At 38.1% G+C, this 14,077-nt stretch overlaps 1 protein-coding gene and 1 long non-coding RNA gene across 3 annotated transcripts; both read right to left on the bottom strand.

Moving 5' to 3' along the window:
- Positions 1 to 617: 617 nt before the first annotated feature.
- LOC139302557 (uncharacterized) lies at positions 618 to 2,007 on the bottom strand. The gene is made up of 2 exons (XR_011598908.1): positions 1,673 to 2,007; positions 618 to 1,535 (listed from the first exon to the last, which is right to left on the bottom strand). It is a non-coding gene; the product is annotated as an uncharacterized lncRNA (long non-coding RNA).
- A 154-nt stretch (positions 2,008 to 2,161) lies between these two features.
- On the bottom strand, positions 2,162 to 9,246 carry pax1b (paired box 1b). 2 transcript variants are annotated; one of them, XM_070925539.1, is made up of 5 exons: positions 9,192 to 9,246; positions 7,130 to 7,721; positions 5,800 to 5,933; positions 4,306 to 4,549; positions 2,162 to 3,065 (listed from the first exon to the last, which is right to left on the bottom strand). In XM_070925539.1, the coding sequence occupies exons 2-5, from the start codon at positions 7,620 to 7,622 to the stop codon at positions 3,010 to 3,012; spliced, it is 927 nt and encodes a 308-aa protein (XP_070781640.1). In that variant the 5' UTR covers positions 7,623 to 7,721; positions 9,192 to 9,246; the 3' UTR covers positions 2,162 to 3,009. The 2 variants fall into 2 exon arrangements, with proteins under 2 accessions (XP_070781640.1, XP_070781639.1); XM_070925538.1 differs by having other exon boundaries at positions 7,130 to 7,726; positions 9,192 to 9,233.
- Positions 9,247 to 14,077: the final 4,831 nt, after the last annotated feature.

Genomic DNA, 14,077 nt, shown 5'->3' with positions numbered 1-14,077 from the left:
GGTTTTGTAACGTTATCTTCATTCTGCGGCCCTTCAATTAAAATGATCTCTAAAATGATATATACTGAAGCATGACAACATTTTACGTTGTTCAGGCATGTTCCAATGTGTGTGTTTTTTTTAATACTCGCGTGGATCGAGGGAATAACGTAAGCGTCCTCTAGGAAGCAGCGTCACGAACCTCAACGTAAAGAAAACGGAGAAGAAATCAGGAAACGGTAATCAAGAGGATGTTCAGTTTGCTTGATTTGGGACGTGTGGCCAGCTACATTATAATTACCCATCACCCCCCTGGGTAGAAAAGGTAGTCAGTGTACACAAACTATAAAATGTGTTTGACAAAACCATTTAATAGTTTATTAGCTACACTAGCTAAAACTAATACAGTCTAATATAACAGGTCGTGTAATAAATCCTCCTTCATGAAGCTTTTAATGTTGGATCCCTTTGGGGGCTGCTCTTTGATTGTGTTGTATTACATTGTCAGCTGTTTCTATTATTTTGTCCACCCCATTTATATCTATTAGGGTAGGCTAGATAACAGATATCGGTGTTCCTAATAAACTGGTGACTACGTTTATAGAAACGGAGTATTGTGGAGACACGAAACCATGAAATGAGCCAAACAGGAGCTTTTATTTCCTCACATAAGAGAAAAAATAAAATCACGTATAAAAAGAAGCGACATTGAAGTAAAAGTTGTTCTGAAGAGGAATGAACCGGCCGTCTGGCGAGGTAAGCTGCTGTAACTGACACCTGACGTTCACCGGGTTGCAACACAAAGCAGAGTCGTTGTTTTGCAGTAATTAGCCGGAGACGGGCTTTGTGCAAATGCCACGTTACGCTGACTGCAGCCGAGCGTTCAGATGAAACCGCACGGCGTTCAGTCACGAATCTGTGAGGCGTGTTGACGGTGTGAGATGATGTCTGTGGAAGACTGACTGATTCTGTAATTATGAATCTCAGTTTTTACTTTGTCAGGTGGATGTTTATGTACAGCTTCACAATGGTTCAATTTGTTTCTTCTGTGTTTCTTCTTTAGAAGATGTATTCAAGTAAAAGTAGTGATACCACATATGGAAATACCCAACCACAAGTTTCACTTCAGTGAAAGTAGTAAGTATCAAAAGTAAAAGTATTTGTTTTGTTTGTAAAATCTGAAAAGTAAGTAAAGCTGTCAAATACTTGTAATGAAGTACAATATTTGCCTCTGAGGTGGAGTGAAGTAGAAGTATCAAGCTGCATAAACACATTCAAGTAAAGTACTTTGAATTACTTTCCACCACTGCTCTTTGGAAACTCCGAGATGAAATATTTTCTTAAATGTTCACGAAAGTGACAGAAGTTTGGTCTACGATGCAGTTACTGTAACTGTGTTCATGTGAACGACGTCTGGCGTGTTCACAGCTGAGTGCTCCGTTTGCGATGTCACGCTCAGCCATGCTTCCCTCTCCGTGACGCCGCCTTGACTCTGAAACCGACGCTCAGCCTGGTCGCTGTGTGGGGGCGATGAGCTGATCTACGACGCGTTTGATCTGACAGAGATAAACCAGGAGACAACAACTAAGCAGAAAGGTGAAAGCAAAACATCATCTTAACAGCTGCCAAACACCCGAGAACACGAGAGTGAGGTTTTGTGTGGTTAAAGTTGCAGTCCAAGTACAAAATTCACCTTTTTTCTTTTCCAGATATGTTTACAGACACTCTGGTGATCTGTCTGACGGCTGATCTCAGCAATTAACTTGGTCATTATTAGTGATGGGAATGAGACGGGACTCGTCCTTTAATGTCCTTCCCTGGGACAGAAAGCTGCCGACTCACTGAGCGACACAAAGCAGATCACAGAAAGGAGGAGAAGAAGGACTTAACCGGCTTCCTAAATGACTCCAACGCTTCCTAAAGAGGCCGTTTGGAACAAAGACCTGATGTTTGTTCTGTCAGTCTGCGTCTCAGCGCGACTCCGATGGTTCAGGCATTAATGGACGCCCTCTGTTTGCTGATGGATCATCTTACAGCTTCTTCTTTGAGCTGCAGGAAGCTCCTGCTGACCTGCAGAGGCAACAGATCGTGAGTCCAAAAGTGGAGGTTTAGTTTTCGAGGTTTAGTTGGTGTTTGACTGAATTTCTGCTGAAACACAAACGTTACACTTAAAAAAGAAAACTAACAACAAAACAGATTTATTACAGATGTCCACGCTGTCGCCAGAAACAACGTTGATGTTGGACGACTCTACAAAACCGGGGGTTACTTTCAGCGTGTGTCGGTATCTGAGCTGTTAACTGTGTATGTCGTGGAAACAGACAGGATCCTATCAAAATAAAAATAAAAAATGTAATAATATATTATTATGTATCGGACCATCTGTCGTTCTCATTCTCCAACATCTGGAAAACTGAACGCTTCTGACATACAGCACGTGTTCTATTGCATGTCTTTATTAAGAACATTTATAGAAAAATATATTTACAGCTGTGTCGATATATTTCACAAGACGATACAAATCCAATGCAATTTAAACAAAAAGATGGAAAAAGACGGAGCTTCAAGCAAACAGTTCGACAGATACAAACACACTTGTTTGCTTTCTGACCGGGAGTTCTGTGTCTCGTCGTTATGCTAAGCTAAGCTAACCGGCTGCTAGCTGTAGCTTCACGTTTAACATGAAGTGGCATCGATGTTCTCATCTAACTCTCAGCAAGAAAACGAACAAACTTCCTAAAATGTAGAATTAAAACTGTTTGTTGTAACAAATGATTTCTTTTAGGTGGAAAAGGGAGAGAAAAACAGACAAGTTTGTTCTCTTTTACTTTGAATTTCTGGGTGTATTTGGTGTATTTCTCACGTCTGGGAAACATAATAAATCTCTAATTAAAGTCCTGAAAGCAGTTGATCATGGATGAGTTGCAGCAGTCAGGTCTTCAGCAGTAAAAGTCACTTCATCACGACTCTCCTCGGAGATAAAACCTGCTTCGTGTCTTTCAGCGTCACATCATCTCTTCCTCGGCATCGTCACGAGCCCGAAGACAATCTGTGAGCGGCGTGATGACTCTGAGGTTTCCTGTCCTCTGCAGAGGAAACAGTCACATCAGGAGCGTTACAGCTTAATCAAACACGTCCACATCTACAAGACTTTTAAATATCAGCAAATGACATATAATACACATTTAGTATTTCATCTAAACACCCATCAACAAGCTGATAATCCATCCTACTGTGATCAACTCACAGGAAATTAGCACTTATTTGACAGAAAAGTTATACTTTCTGACTTCCCATTGGTTCCCACTGAAGACGGAAATCTTTTAAACGCCTCACAAATATAAAGTTTCATGTTTAAAAAGGCTCGCTGTAGTTTTTATCAAACTAACGGGAGGAATTAAGCTAATGTAGGCTTGTTGGTTTTCATGTGTGAACTGGGATAAATGGCTGCGTCGTTGTGTATTTGCTTGATTACCATTTTTGAGTTATATTGCCCACGTTGCTTTTATTATTATTATTATTATTATTATCATTAGTCCATTTAAATGAGCAGGGAAATGTAGTATAAAATGTGTGCAGATGTGATATTTATATCTACAAACTCAGGTGATGGTCATCTGCTCGTTGAGCCTCATGAAGAACTCCTTCTGCCTGCTGAGTGTTTATGTGATGAGGCTCGAAGCTGCTGGTTGGAGATCAGATCTGTGATCATTATTTTCAACTGTCCCTGTTAAAATCACGCCACGTCTGTACAAACTGAAATGTGATGATTTAGATGACTTGAGTGAAAGAACATAAAGCATTAACATTAAATCAGTGTAACATATTCAACATGTGGATGCAGGTGAATTTTCTAAAGCTTCTGAAACAAAATGTGCGTTTGTGTTATTAAAAGCAGGAGCTGCTTCTTCTGTGTAATTTGGGACCTTTTTCATCTCAACACGACCGGCCCTGTTTCTTAAAAACACAAACAGCAGCGGTCGTCGAGCAGAGAAACGCAGCATTTAGCAGAAAATGAAGCCCCTCAGATGTGTGTTTATAGCTTAAAGCACAGGATGGACGCGCTGCGGCTTTGCAGATGACAGTTTCTAAGATTTTTCATTTTCAGTCAGGCCGCAAAGTCAGCGTCCTCCAAAAGACCGAAATACAACTGAATATCAACAGCGGGCTGGAAGAAAAACTGTGAATTTGGGGGAAAGAAATACACAATCTCTGTATATTTGGTGTGAAAAAGATGCCGTCTATCAGGCCATTAATATGGAAGCACAACATCTGGGTCACATCTGCTGTTTAAAATCAGTTTGGAAGTGTTTAAATGCGTCTCACCGCCTCTTTGTGGAAGTTTGAAAGTCGTTGCTGTGTGCAAATCTGCAGCCTCCAGTGCTGCAGGGACGGGATGAGCCGGACTCTGAGTCAAACTGGGAGCGAGACTGGGAGCGAGAGTGGAGGACTGGGGCTGCCAGTGGTGTCCAGTGCTCATATAGTTGGCTGCCGGACCCCCGTACATGCCGTACTGGTTCGGTGGAGAATACGCACAAGCTGAGACATAACCAGGCAGACTGGACGAAGACTGAGGACGAGAGAGAAGACAGAAATCAATTCAGGACGTCCACATGTCCCCTGGCCAAACAGAACGGCTCAGAAACACTGACACGGTTATAACACATCTCCTAGTCCCGGATTCTAACCTTAACTTGAACCTTATCCGAACATTAACCCTAAAACCAAGTCTTAACCCCCCAAAAGTAAAAATAACCTCACTTTTCACAAAATGTCCTCAAACCCAAAAACGTATAACTAACACATTCCTAAACTGTCCTCACTATTTACAAATATCAACATTTTCCCAAAATATCGACGCTTTTCCAAATTGACCAAAAATGTCTCTGAATTCCAAGAAATTTTGAGTCTCACAAAATGTCCCCACTTTCCAAAAATGTCTTTAAATCCCCAAAAATCCACATTTCTAAAAATGTCCTCACTTGACAATAACGTCCTAACTTGCAGGACATATTAGGAATATGTACTAAAAATATAACTACTTTGCAAAATTGCTCTCATTTCCAAAAATGCCCCCACTTCTAAAAATCACTACTTTTAAATTGGTCCTCACAAACATATATATATATATATATATATATATATATATATATATATATATATATATGTGTGTGTGTGTGTACAAGAACACAGCATTTGTGAGGAACTCACAAATAATACAATGGCTACTGGAAACACTTGGCTCTGATTGGCTGATTGGTCAGCAGTTAAACCACCTCTCTGAATCAGAGCTCAAGGTATATTAAACTGCCGGTAACCATAGCAACCATTGGTTAAAACTACAAACACTCTTCAGAAACACATCAGTGCTGCTGGCAGTCTGCAGCTGTTTGTAGTTGACTCCTAAATGAGCTGGAAAACAGGAAGTGGGCCTCGGCGACAGCCAATCAGAGCTCTGGTTACATTAAAACCTCAGTGTGCCACAAATATAAACAGAGCTGGAAAATGGAAAAATACCAGCTGGTGAATCAAAATCCTGCTTTTAATTTTCCTTTTTAAAAACACATTTGTTGTTTTCTCTTTTAACTGTATTGACCTCTAAATTCTACTTCTTATTTACCAGTTTAATAATCAATCTGTACTTAATTTGACAAATTCACTGATGAATTTATTTATTTTCAAAGTCTGTTATTAGTCCCTGTTTTATCGTCCAATTAAATATCAATAATATCAATTATGAACTTAACGGAATTAATTATGTATTTTGTAGAACTGGAAACACAAAGGGGTGAAGAACTCCTCTGACTTCATTTTATTTACCTGCTGAGGGTACTTGAGGTCTGGCTCGTTGTTGGTTTTCTCCGCTCCATTGATTCCAGAGGGAAACGGTCTCATACTGGTCATACTGGTCCAGTCCTCCACTCTGGCTGCGTGTCCATCAGATCCAGAGAGTGCTGGAAGGAAAACGTTCATTTAACATCATGCTTGGCTCATATCTGCAGCTGTAGAACAAACAAGTCCACCTTAAGAGATGTGTGAATTTAAGAAGGAACCAGATTCAGTCTTCAAATATCTTCAGCTCCATTAATGAATTATCTGTCTGTCAGAAAATGTTTTACTCTGAAAGAAACAGGAAATGATTAAAATGTTTTCAGACACAAAACTAAATGTTTTGCTGAAACAGGATCTTTTCTCTGCAGCTGGAACCGCAGTTGAAATATAAACAGATGTTTCTTGAATTTCTTTTTCTTCATATCTTCTCGGTCACAGTCAACATTTTTATTTATTTTTGTTCCTTAAAAGCTTTTCGCTCAGTAACAAAAACTAAACTTTTAAGTTTAAGTAGTTGTTGATGGATTCTGTCGTTCTGACTTTCAACAACAAAGATGCTCCTTTAAACTGTCAGTGAAGCTGTCGGACGTCATCCAATCAAACTTTATGCTTTTTTACTTTTAAGCACGCTCTCCTGATTATGCTGCTTTTCAATGCAGTATTTTTTTACAGTGTGGTGTTAGTACTTCTGCTGAATACTTCCTCCACACTGTGTGAAAACATTATCATTTGTTTTGTTTTTTACTCTCTTTCTTGAATATGAAAATTCAAATGCCAGGAAATTAAAAAACAACAAAGAGGAAATAAAAATGTAACATAAAATCAATTAAATGAGATTATTAATAATAATGTTTTTAGTATCTCGTGTGATTCTTCTGGATTTGCCATAAATGTTATATTTGTATAGTTAATTTCTTAATTAGTTTTAATGACTTCATACGTTTTTTTTTTTATTAAAACAACTCTGATGTTTTGTCTTGTATACTTTGATATTTTGTTGGCTAATCAATATGTTTATATAACGCAAATATACACAACATCAAAGTATATAGGCTGCATGAATAAATAAATATAATAGATTGAACATTAACTGAATGAATAAAATACTGAATGTTTACCAGCTTGTAATATTTCTGTAAACTGAAGAATGTTGTTTTTATTTGAAGCATCTTTAACTTTATTTTAAACATTTAGTTCACTGAACACAACAACAACAACAACAACAACAGACCCATGATTAAGTTTACAGCATAAGGAAAGGCAGCCTATATAATAATAATAATAATAATAATAATAATTTATCAGTGTCTCCACCAACCTGCCGGGTCCATGAAGGCTCGGATGCCCAGGATGTTGTGCCAGCCCCGCGGCAGGCCGACGTGTCCGGAGGGGCCGCTGCCGGTCCGGGTCCCGGTCGGGGTCACTGCGGGCCCGGTGTAGGAGGAGTACGGGTAGAGCTGTCCGTACTGGAGCTGAGCCGGCGCAGGTTTGCTGCTCTCATACGGACTCTGCTGTGAAACAGCCCCGATCTTGTGCCTCAGAATCCGGCTGATGGAGCTGACAGACGGCACGTTGTACTTGTCGCACACCGCGTCCGACAGCAGCCGGTCCCGGATCTCCCAGGCGAAGATGCCCGGGTCGTCCTGTTTGTAGTCCCGGATGCTCTTGACCACGGCGGGGGTGGTGACCCGGGGCTTGCTGCCGCCGATGGCCCCGGGCAGGATGGAGCCGGTGTCGTTGTAGCGGGTCAGGATCTTGGACACGCAGCCGTGGGAGACCCGCAGCTGGCGGCTGATGTCGCAGGGCCGCATACCGAGCTGCGCCAGCTCCACGATCCGCAGGCGCACCGCGTGCGGCAGCGGCCGGCCGTTAACGAACACCCCGCCGAGCTGGTTCACCTCCCCGTAGCTCTGCTCTGCACACGGGACCGACACACCGGGTTCAGGCTCAATATGAAGCAGCTCCAGTATCGATTATTATTAAAATGTAAAGAATATCCAGAGCGCGAAGACGCAACGCGTGTTGAGATAAAAAGAACAGATGTTCCCTCAAATGTTTTTACTTGATCAATAATCGATTTAAAAGAAAAACAGAGAGAAGAATTAACTGATAGATTAGAGACAGATCAGGTTTTTATTTTCAGTGAGCGATGAAATAAAACTTCTTGTTTCTATGCAAAGAAAAAGTTCAAATGAGATATAAATATATAGCTTTAATAAAAAGTATAAATACATGAGGCCAAAGGTTTGTGTCAGTAAAGCTCTGTCTAATGTGTAATAATAATTACTAATAAATAGTCCACAAATTCCTTTGATTATAATAATGCTAATAAAACATTTACTGTGTAAATTTTCTTGTTTATTATGTCACTATACAAGGCTGATAATTATCATTAGGCTGAATTTCAGGTTTATTAACGTTTGTTTGATCTGATTATAATTAAGAGACATTGTCCTGCAGTGTCAGAAAACAATAAATCATGTCATCAAATCTTATTAAAAGACCTGTTGATCAGTTTAGGAGTGACTTCACGTTACAATCTTGTATTTGAATTAAAGCCTTATAATAAAAAGGCCTTCAGGGAGACTCTGCCCAGACTCAACTCAAATTATCTCTGTTTTTGGAAATTTAGGCATTTAAGAGACTTGAAGGTTTGTTTTCATGATAAATTTACAACAAACATGTCCTCAGTCCAGCACAGCAGAGAGTCCACGTGTTTTCATTTCCTGTCATTTAAAGTGTTAATCCTCTGATTTCCATACATGCAGAAAACATCATTTTCTCTTTGTTTGTATTTGTCTGAACTTCTAGATTTAAATTTCAACGGTTGAATTTTCTGTAAAGAAAAACATTAACTGAGACAAATGCAACCGTATGTCCAATTTTCAGTTTGTTCTAACTTATTTCCTGATTTTGAAAGTAGAATAAATCTAAATTTACAATCAACCATGCGAGTGAACAGCTTTTCCCAGATTAAGTAGATTATACTTGATGTCCAGTCTAGAACGACACTATTTTCTATTGAATTAGGTTTCACTAAATCTGTCTTTGTAACAGGAGAATAAACTCCAGACAGGGAACACGTAGTCTTTTCTCCATGAAGCTGATATTTTAAAAGAACTTTAAGACATTAATTAATTCGAATAAATACAATTAAAGAAGTTGTATTATTGGGTAATAGGGCAATAAATGGCTGCTATCTTCTTTTTTTTAAAAATTCCTGCTGCTGATGTCTTAAATAACAGCTTACATTTCCAAACAAGTGAGCACCAACAAAGCAACTTTTCTGTAAGAGAACATCCCAGATGGAGAGTACATTTCCTTCCAGCCTCACATGAATTCACTCGTTTCCAGCTGTTTTGTGTAAAAGTTAAACTCACCCATCAGCTGCCGTCCACAGCGTCTCACCGCTCCACCATCCAGCACCCTGACTGCAGATCTGAACCATCTCTTCACCTCCTCCTGCTGGTTCTCCTCCTCCTCCTCCTCCTCCTCCTCCTCCGGATGGAAGTCATGTCATCGTTTCCTGTTTGCAGAGCAGGAGGATCATTTGGCGTCAGCACCCAGAAAAACGACGACCCCTGAAGGTCTCTTTGGTGAGCTTAAAGCTGCATCCTCATTCCCCTGAAGTCCACATGTTTACACTGAACACGTCATGACAGGCTGATGAAACCCTGTCCCGGGTTGACTCAGGAAGGCTGCATTTCTTTCCCTAAATATGGAGAACACAGCCAGCCGACTCGATTACAACACCACCCGTTGAGAGTTGGTGTGAGCAGTGACATCAGGTATACATGAATAAATGGCCGGAGCAGTTGGCTAAAGGTAATGGATAAACAACTGAAAGAGTCAGCATAGCTACATAATAGATAAACAGTTATAGTTAGCATAGCTACATAATAGATAAACAGTTATAGTTAGCATAGCTACATAATAGATAAACAGTTATAGTTAGCATAGCTACATAATAGATAAACAGTTATAGTTAGCATAGCTACATAATAGACAAACAGTTATAGTTAGCATAGACAAAATATATAATAGACAAACAGTTATAGTTAGCATAGCAACATAATAGATATACAGTTATAGTTAGCATAGCTATATAATAGACAAACAGTTATAGTTAGCATAACTACATAATAGATAAACAGTTATAGTTAGCATAGCAACATAATAGATAAACAGTTATAGTTAGCATAGCTACATAATAGATAACCAGTTATAGTTAGCATAGCTACATAATAGACAAACAGTTATAGTTAGCATAGCAACATAATAGATAAACAGTTATAGTTAGCATAGCTTTATAATAGACAGTTATAGTTAGCATAGCTATATAATTGACAAACAGTTATAGTTAGCATAGCTACATAATAGATAAACAGTTATAGTTAGCATAGCTATATAATAGACAAACAGTTATAGTTAGCATAACTACATAATAAACAGTTATAGTTAGCATAGCAACATAATAGATAAACAGTTATAGTTAGCATAGCTACATAATAGATAAACAGTTATAGTTAGCATAGCTATATAATAGACAGTTATAGTTAGCATAGCTACATAATAGATAAACAGTTATAGTTAGCATAGCTACATAATAGATAAACAGTTATAGTTAGCATAGCTATATAATAGACAGTTATAGTTAGCATAGCTACATAATAGACAAACAGTTATAGTTAGCATAGCTACATAATAGACATAGCTATATAACAGACAAACAGTTATAGTTAGCATAGCTATATAATTGACAAACAGTTATAGTTAGCATAGCTACATAATAGATAAACAGTTATAGTTAGCATAGCTACATAATAGATAAACAGTTATAGTTAGCATAGCTACATAATAGATAAATCGTTGAAATAGTTTGCTAACAGTATCAATTGTGATAACGTACTCCACGAGTTGATAATAATTGAGATGTGGGAACGCGGTGATATCAGACAGGTTGGAAAGAAACCAAATTTATGCAGATTATCTGAACCATTTTATTTGGAGGTAAAACAGGAAGTGAACGCACCTGAAATGTGGGTAAATCCCTTATTTCACAGGTCAAAGTGGAGGCAGGAACTCAGTAGATGTTGTTTTCTCATTGCGTACAAACTACTTCATTCAGCTGTATTCTAACTATTTGCAGTTAGAATGACAAAGAAACTCTGTTCATCAGGATGTTACATGAATATTTGATTCAGTATTTATCATTAACATGCTACGCTGTTTGCTAGTTATCCATCATAAACTCGGGTATCATTGAATTTGTCCCAGGTTACAGCTAATTGACACTTTCTCAACAATCTAAGGAGACAACGTAAACATGTACGAGCTGAAGACGAGCACCTGAACGCCCCATTAGCTTTGACCTCTTTAAGGGCAGACGGTCATTTTTGGAGGAGTAGGGTCTTTAATTTGTTCAGTTCACTTCATAATACATGTAAATACTCCCACACTGACTTCTCAGTTGAACGCATCTTGGCTTATTTTTAATGCAATGGCGCCTCCTTTTGGACAATTACCTGAGTTACATGTTTCTCCTCTCAGTGGAGAGATGATCATTGAATTAAAGCTCAGCTGCCATTTAACACACTTTTAAATGTGCTGGAATATATTTTTACTTAAACTTACATTAACTTTATTTTACACGTCTGTAAACTCTAAAACGAAATGATTTCCAAGGGAGTTTCCTTGAAAGAACCATGTAATTTGATTAATTGATTGCTTTTCAACTCAACACAAATAACTAAACTAACAAGTCTATTTTCACTATAATTAGTACCAAATTACAATGTTGTTGTAATTGCGTTTAGGAAATTATTAAAGAAGAAAAGACTGATAAAATAAGGTTTAACAGAAAAGAAAAGAAAGAAAAGATCATTTTGATTATGTATTATTAATCTAATTTTATTATTTATTGTAATCAGAGACGTTTTGATGTCTAGTTTCTTTATTTTGAAAAGGTTTGTGGGATGCTGTATGTGTAGGTAATATCATTTTTACAATGATAACTTTACATTCTATCACTCTTTAACTCATATACCTACATTTAGCCTAATACACTTCTAATTTAGTCAGTGGACCTTCAGGATTGTAGAAAACTCAAAACAACAAAACATCAGAATTCTGGTCATATTTTGTTTTGTCTTTACATTTTCCTTTATTTCTTTCTCATAATTTCTTTACAGATTTCCTCTAAAGGTTTTCAGGTTAATAAAGATGTTATTAAAATTGAACTATATTGACGTATCTTCATGTCTGAGCTGCAGTTCCTCAGTGTGACAGCAGGGGGCAGTCTGAGCTCAGGGTTGAACAGAGTTCAGGTTGACAGTTTGACACATTAATGTCTATTTAAAGCCGCAGTGATGGAGTTTTGGGATGTTTTTCCTATAAAAATGTCAGATAAAAGGTTGTAATGTGAGTGTGACTTTGTCATTTCCTATTAATGCAGGAAAACAGGTTTTTAAAGGGTTTAAATCATTTTAGAGGCTGTCAAAAATTCACCTATGATGTACGTTTGAAATTTGAGATTTATAAGAATCAGAATCGGAATCAGAAATACTTTATTGATCCCGGGGGGGGGGGGGGGGGGGGGATTACACAGTTACAGGTGCTCCCATTCAAGAGCAGAAAGTAGCATACATTTAGAAATGAGAAGTATGTACAAATATAAGATATAAAAAATAAAACAATATATACATTTACAACGTTTAACGTTTGGGAGGAATGAGTCTCCCACTGAAGCTGCTCTTGTGTCCGACCAGTACGTCATGGAGAGGACGTGAGACATTGTCCAAGATGACCCGCAGCTTGGACAGCATCCTCCTCTCTGACACCACCGTCAGAGAGTCCAGCTCCACCCCCACAACGTCACTGGCCTTGCGGATCAGTTTGTTGAGTCTGTCGGAGTCCGCCACCCTCAGCCTGCTGCCTCCAGCATGCAACAGCATGAGAGGATAGCACTGGCCACCACAGACTCATAGAACATCCTCAGCATAGTCCGGCAGATGTTGAAGGACCTCAGCCGCCTTAGAAGATAGAGACGCTCTGGCCCTTGTAGAGGGCATTAGTGTTATAAACATAATAAACATAACTTAATATGTCCATTATGAGGTGAAAACTGAACCTGGGTCCCATAAATACATATCTTTTTCTTTTTTTTAAATAATTGAATTTATTTTCAATTTATTTTATCTGTTTTCTTTTGATTAGATTTTTCATTTTAATGTTATTTGGATTTCTTTTATTTAGACTTAGACTTTTTTTTTTTTTAGACTTAGACTTTATTCATCCCACAGCGGGGAAATTTACAAGTCATTTATTACTTATTTTTATTATTCCGTTTATATGAGGCTTCAACTGAACCTGGGTCACTTAAATTAAATGTTCTGTTTATTTTTATATTATTTTTTGTTTTATTCTACTTCATTAATCAAGTCTAATTTTATTGTTTATTGTTACTTAGGTTTTAAATCTTTATTAGTATTTATATTTGTTTGTATATAATTTTCATTTTATTTCAACTTTATAAAATACTATTTATTTTCTTATTTTATTTTTCTTAAATCTATTTTTTATATTATTTTCATTTTATTCTACGTTATATTTATTTTAATGTACTCTATTACATTTAGATTTTATTTAAATGTAAATCTCAGTTTGATTTTGTGTTTTACAAATGAATTAAGGACTCTTGTCTTAAGTTAATTTCGGATAAATCAACTCAGAGTAGCTGCTCACTGTTGGTAATGGGAACTGCTTTGTGTGTGTGTGTGTGTGTGTGTGTGTGTGTGTGTGTGGTCATGAATATAGAAGACAGTCTATTGAAGGCAGCAGTCTGAATACCATGACAACTCCCAGCAGCCTCACATGTATTCCCAGCAGTGTGTGTGTGTGTGTGTGTGTGTGTGTGTGTGTGTGTGTGTGTGTGTATGTGTGTGTGTGTGTGTGTGTGTGTGTGTGTGTGTGAGGCAGGCCATTATAAAGTGTTCAGGGGGAATAAATGGGATAAATGTGGAGGCTGTGCGGTCTTTGTGGCCGTCAGCTCGTCGTGTGTTTGTTTGCAGAGTTCGACCACCCAGCAGGATCCAACACACACACACACACACACACACACACACACACACACACAGAGAGAGAGAGAGCTCAACTCATTGTCACACACATCACACACAGCAAAGTAGAAACCACAACTTAACCAAACCTACGAACCATGCTGTAAAAAAAAAAATGTCCCAAAAAACAAGAAAAATCCTTATGAAGT

The sequence above is a fragment of the Enoplosus armatus genome, chromosome 19 (genome assembly GCF_043641665.1).
Source record: "Enoplosus armatus isolate fEnoArm2 chromosome 19, fEnoArm2.hap1, whole genome shotgun sequence".
Classification (NCBI taxonomy): Eukaryota; Metazoa; Chordata; class Actinopteri; order Centrarchiformes; family Enoplosidae; genus Enoplosus; species Enoplosus armatus.
Note: the sequence above shows the minus strand (reverse complement) of the source record. Positions and strands in the feature narration are given on the sequence as shown.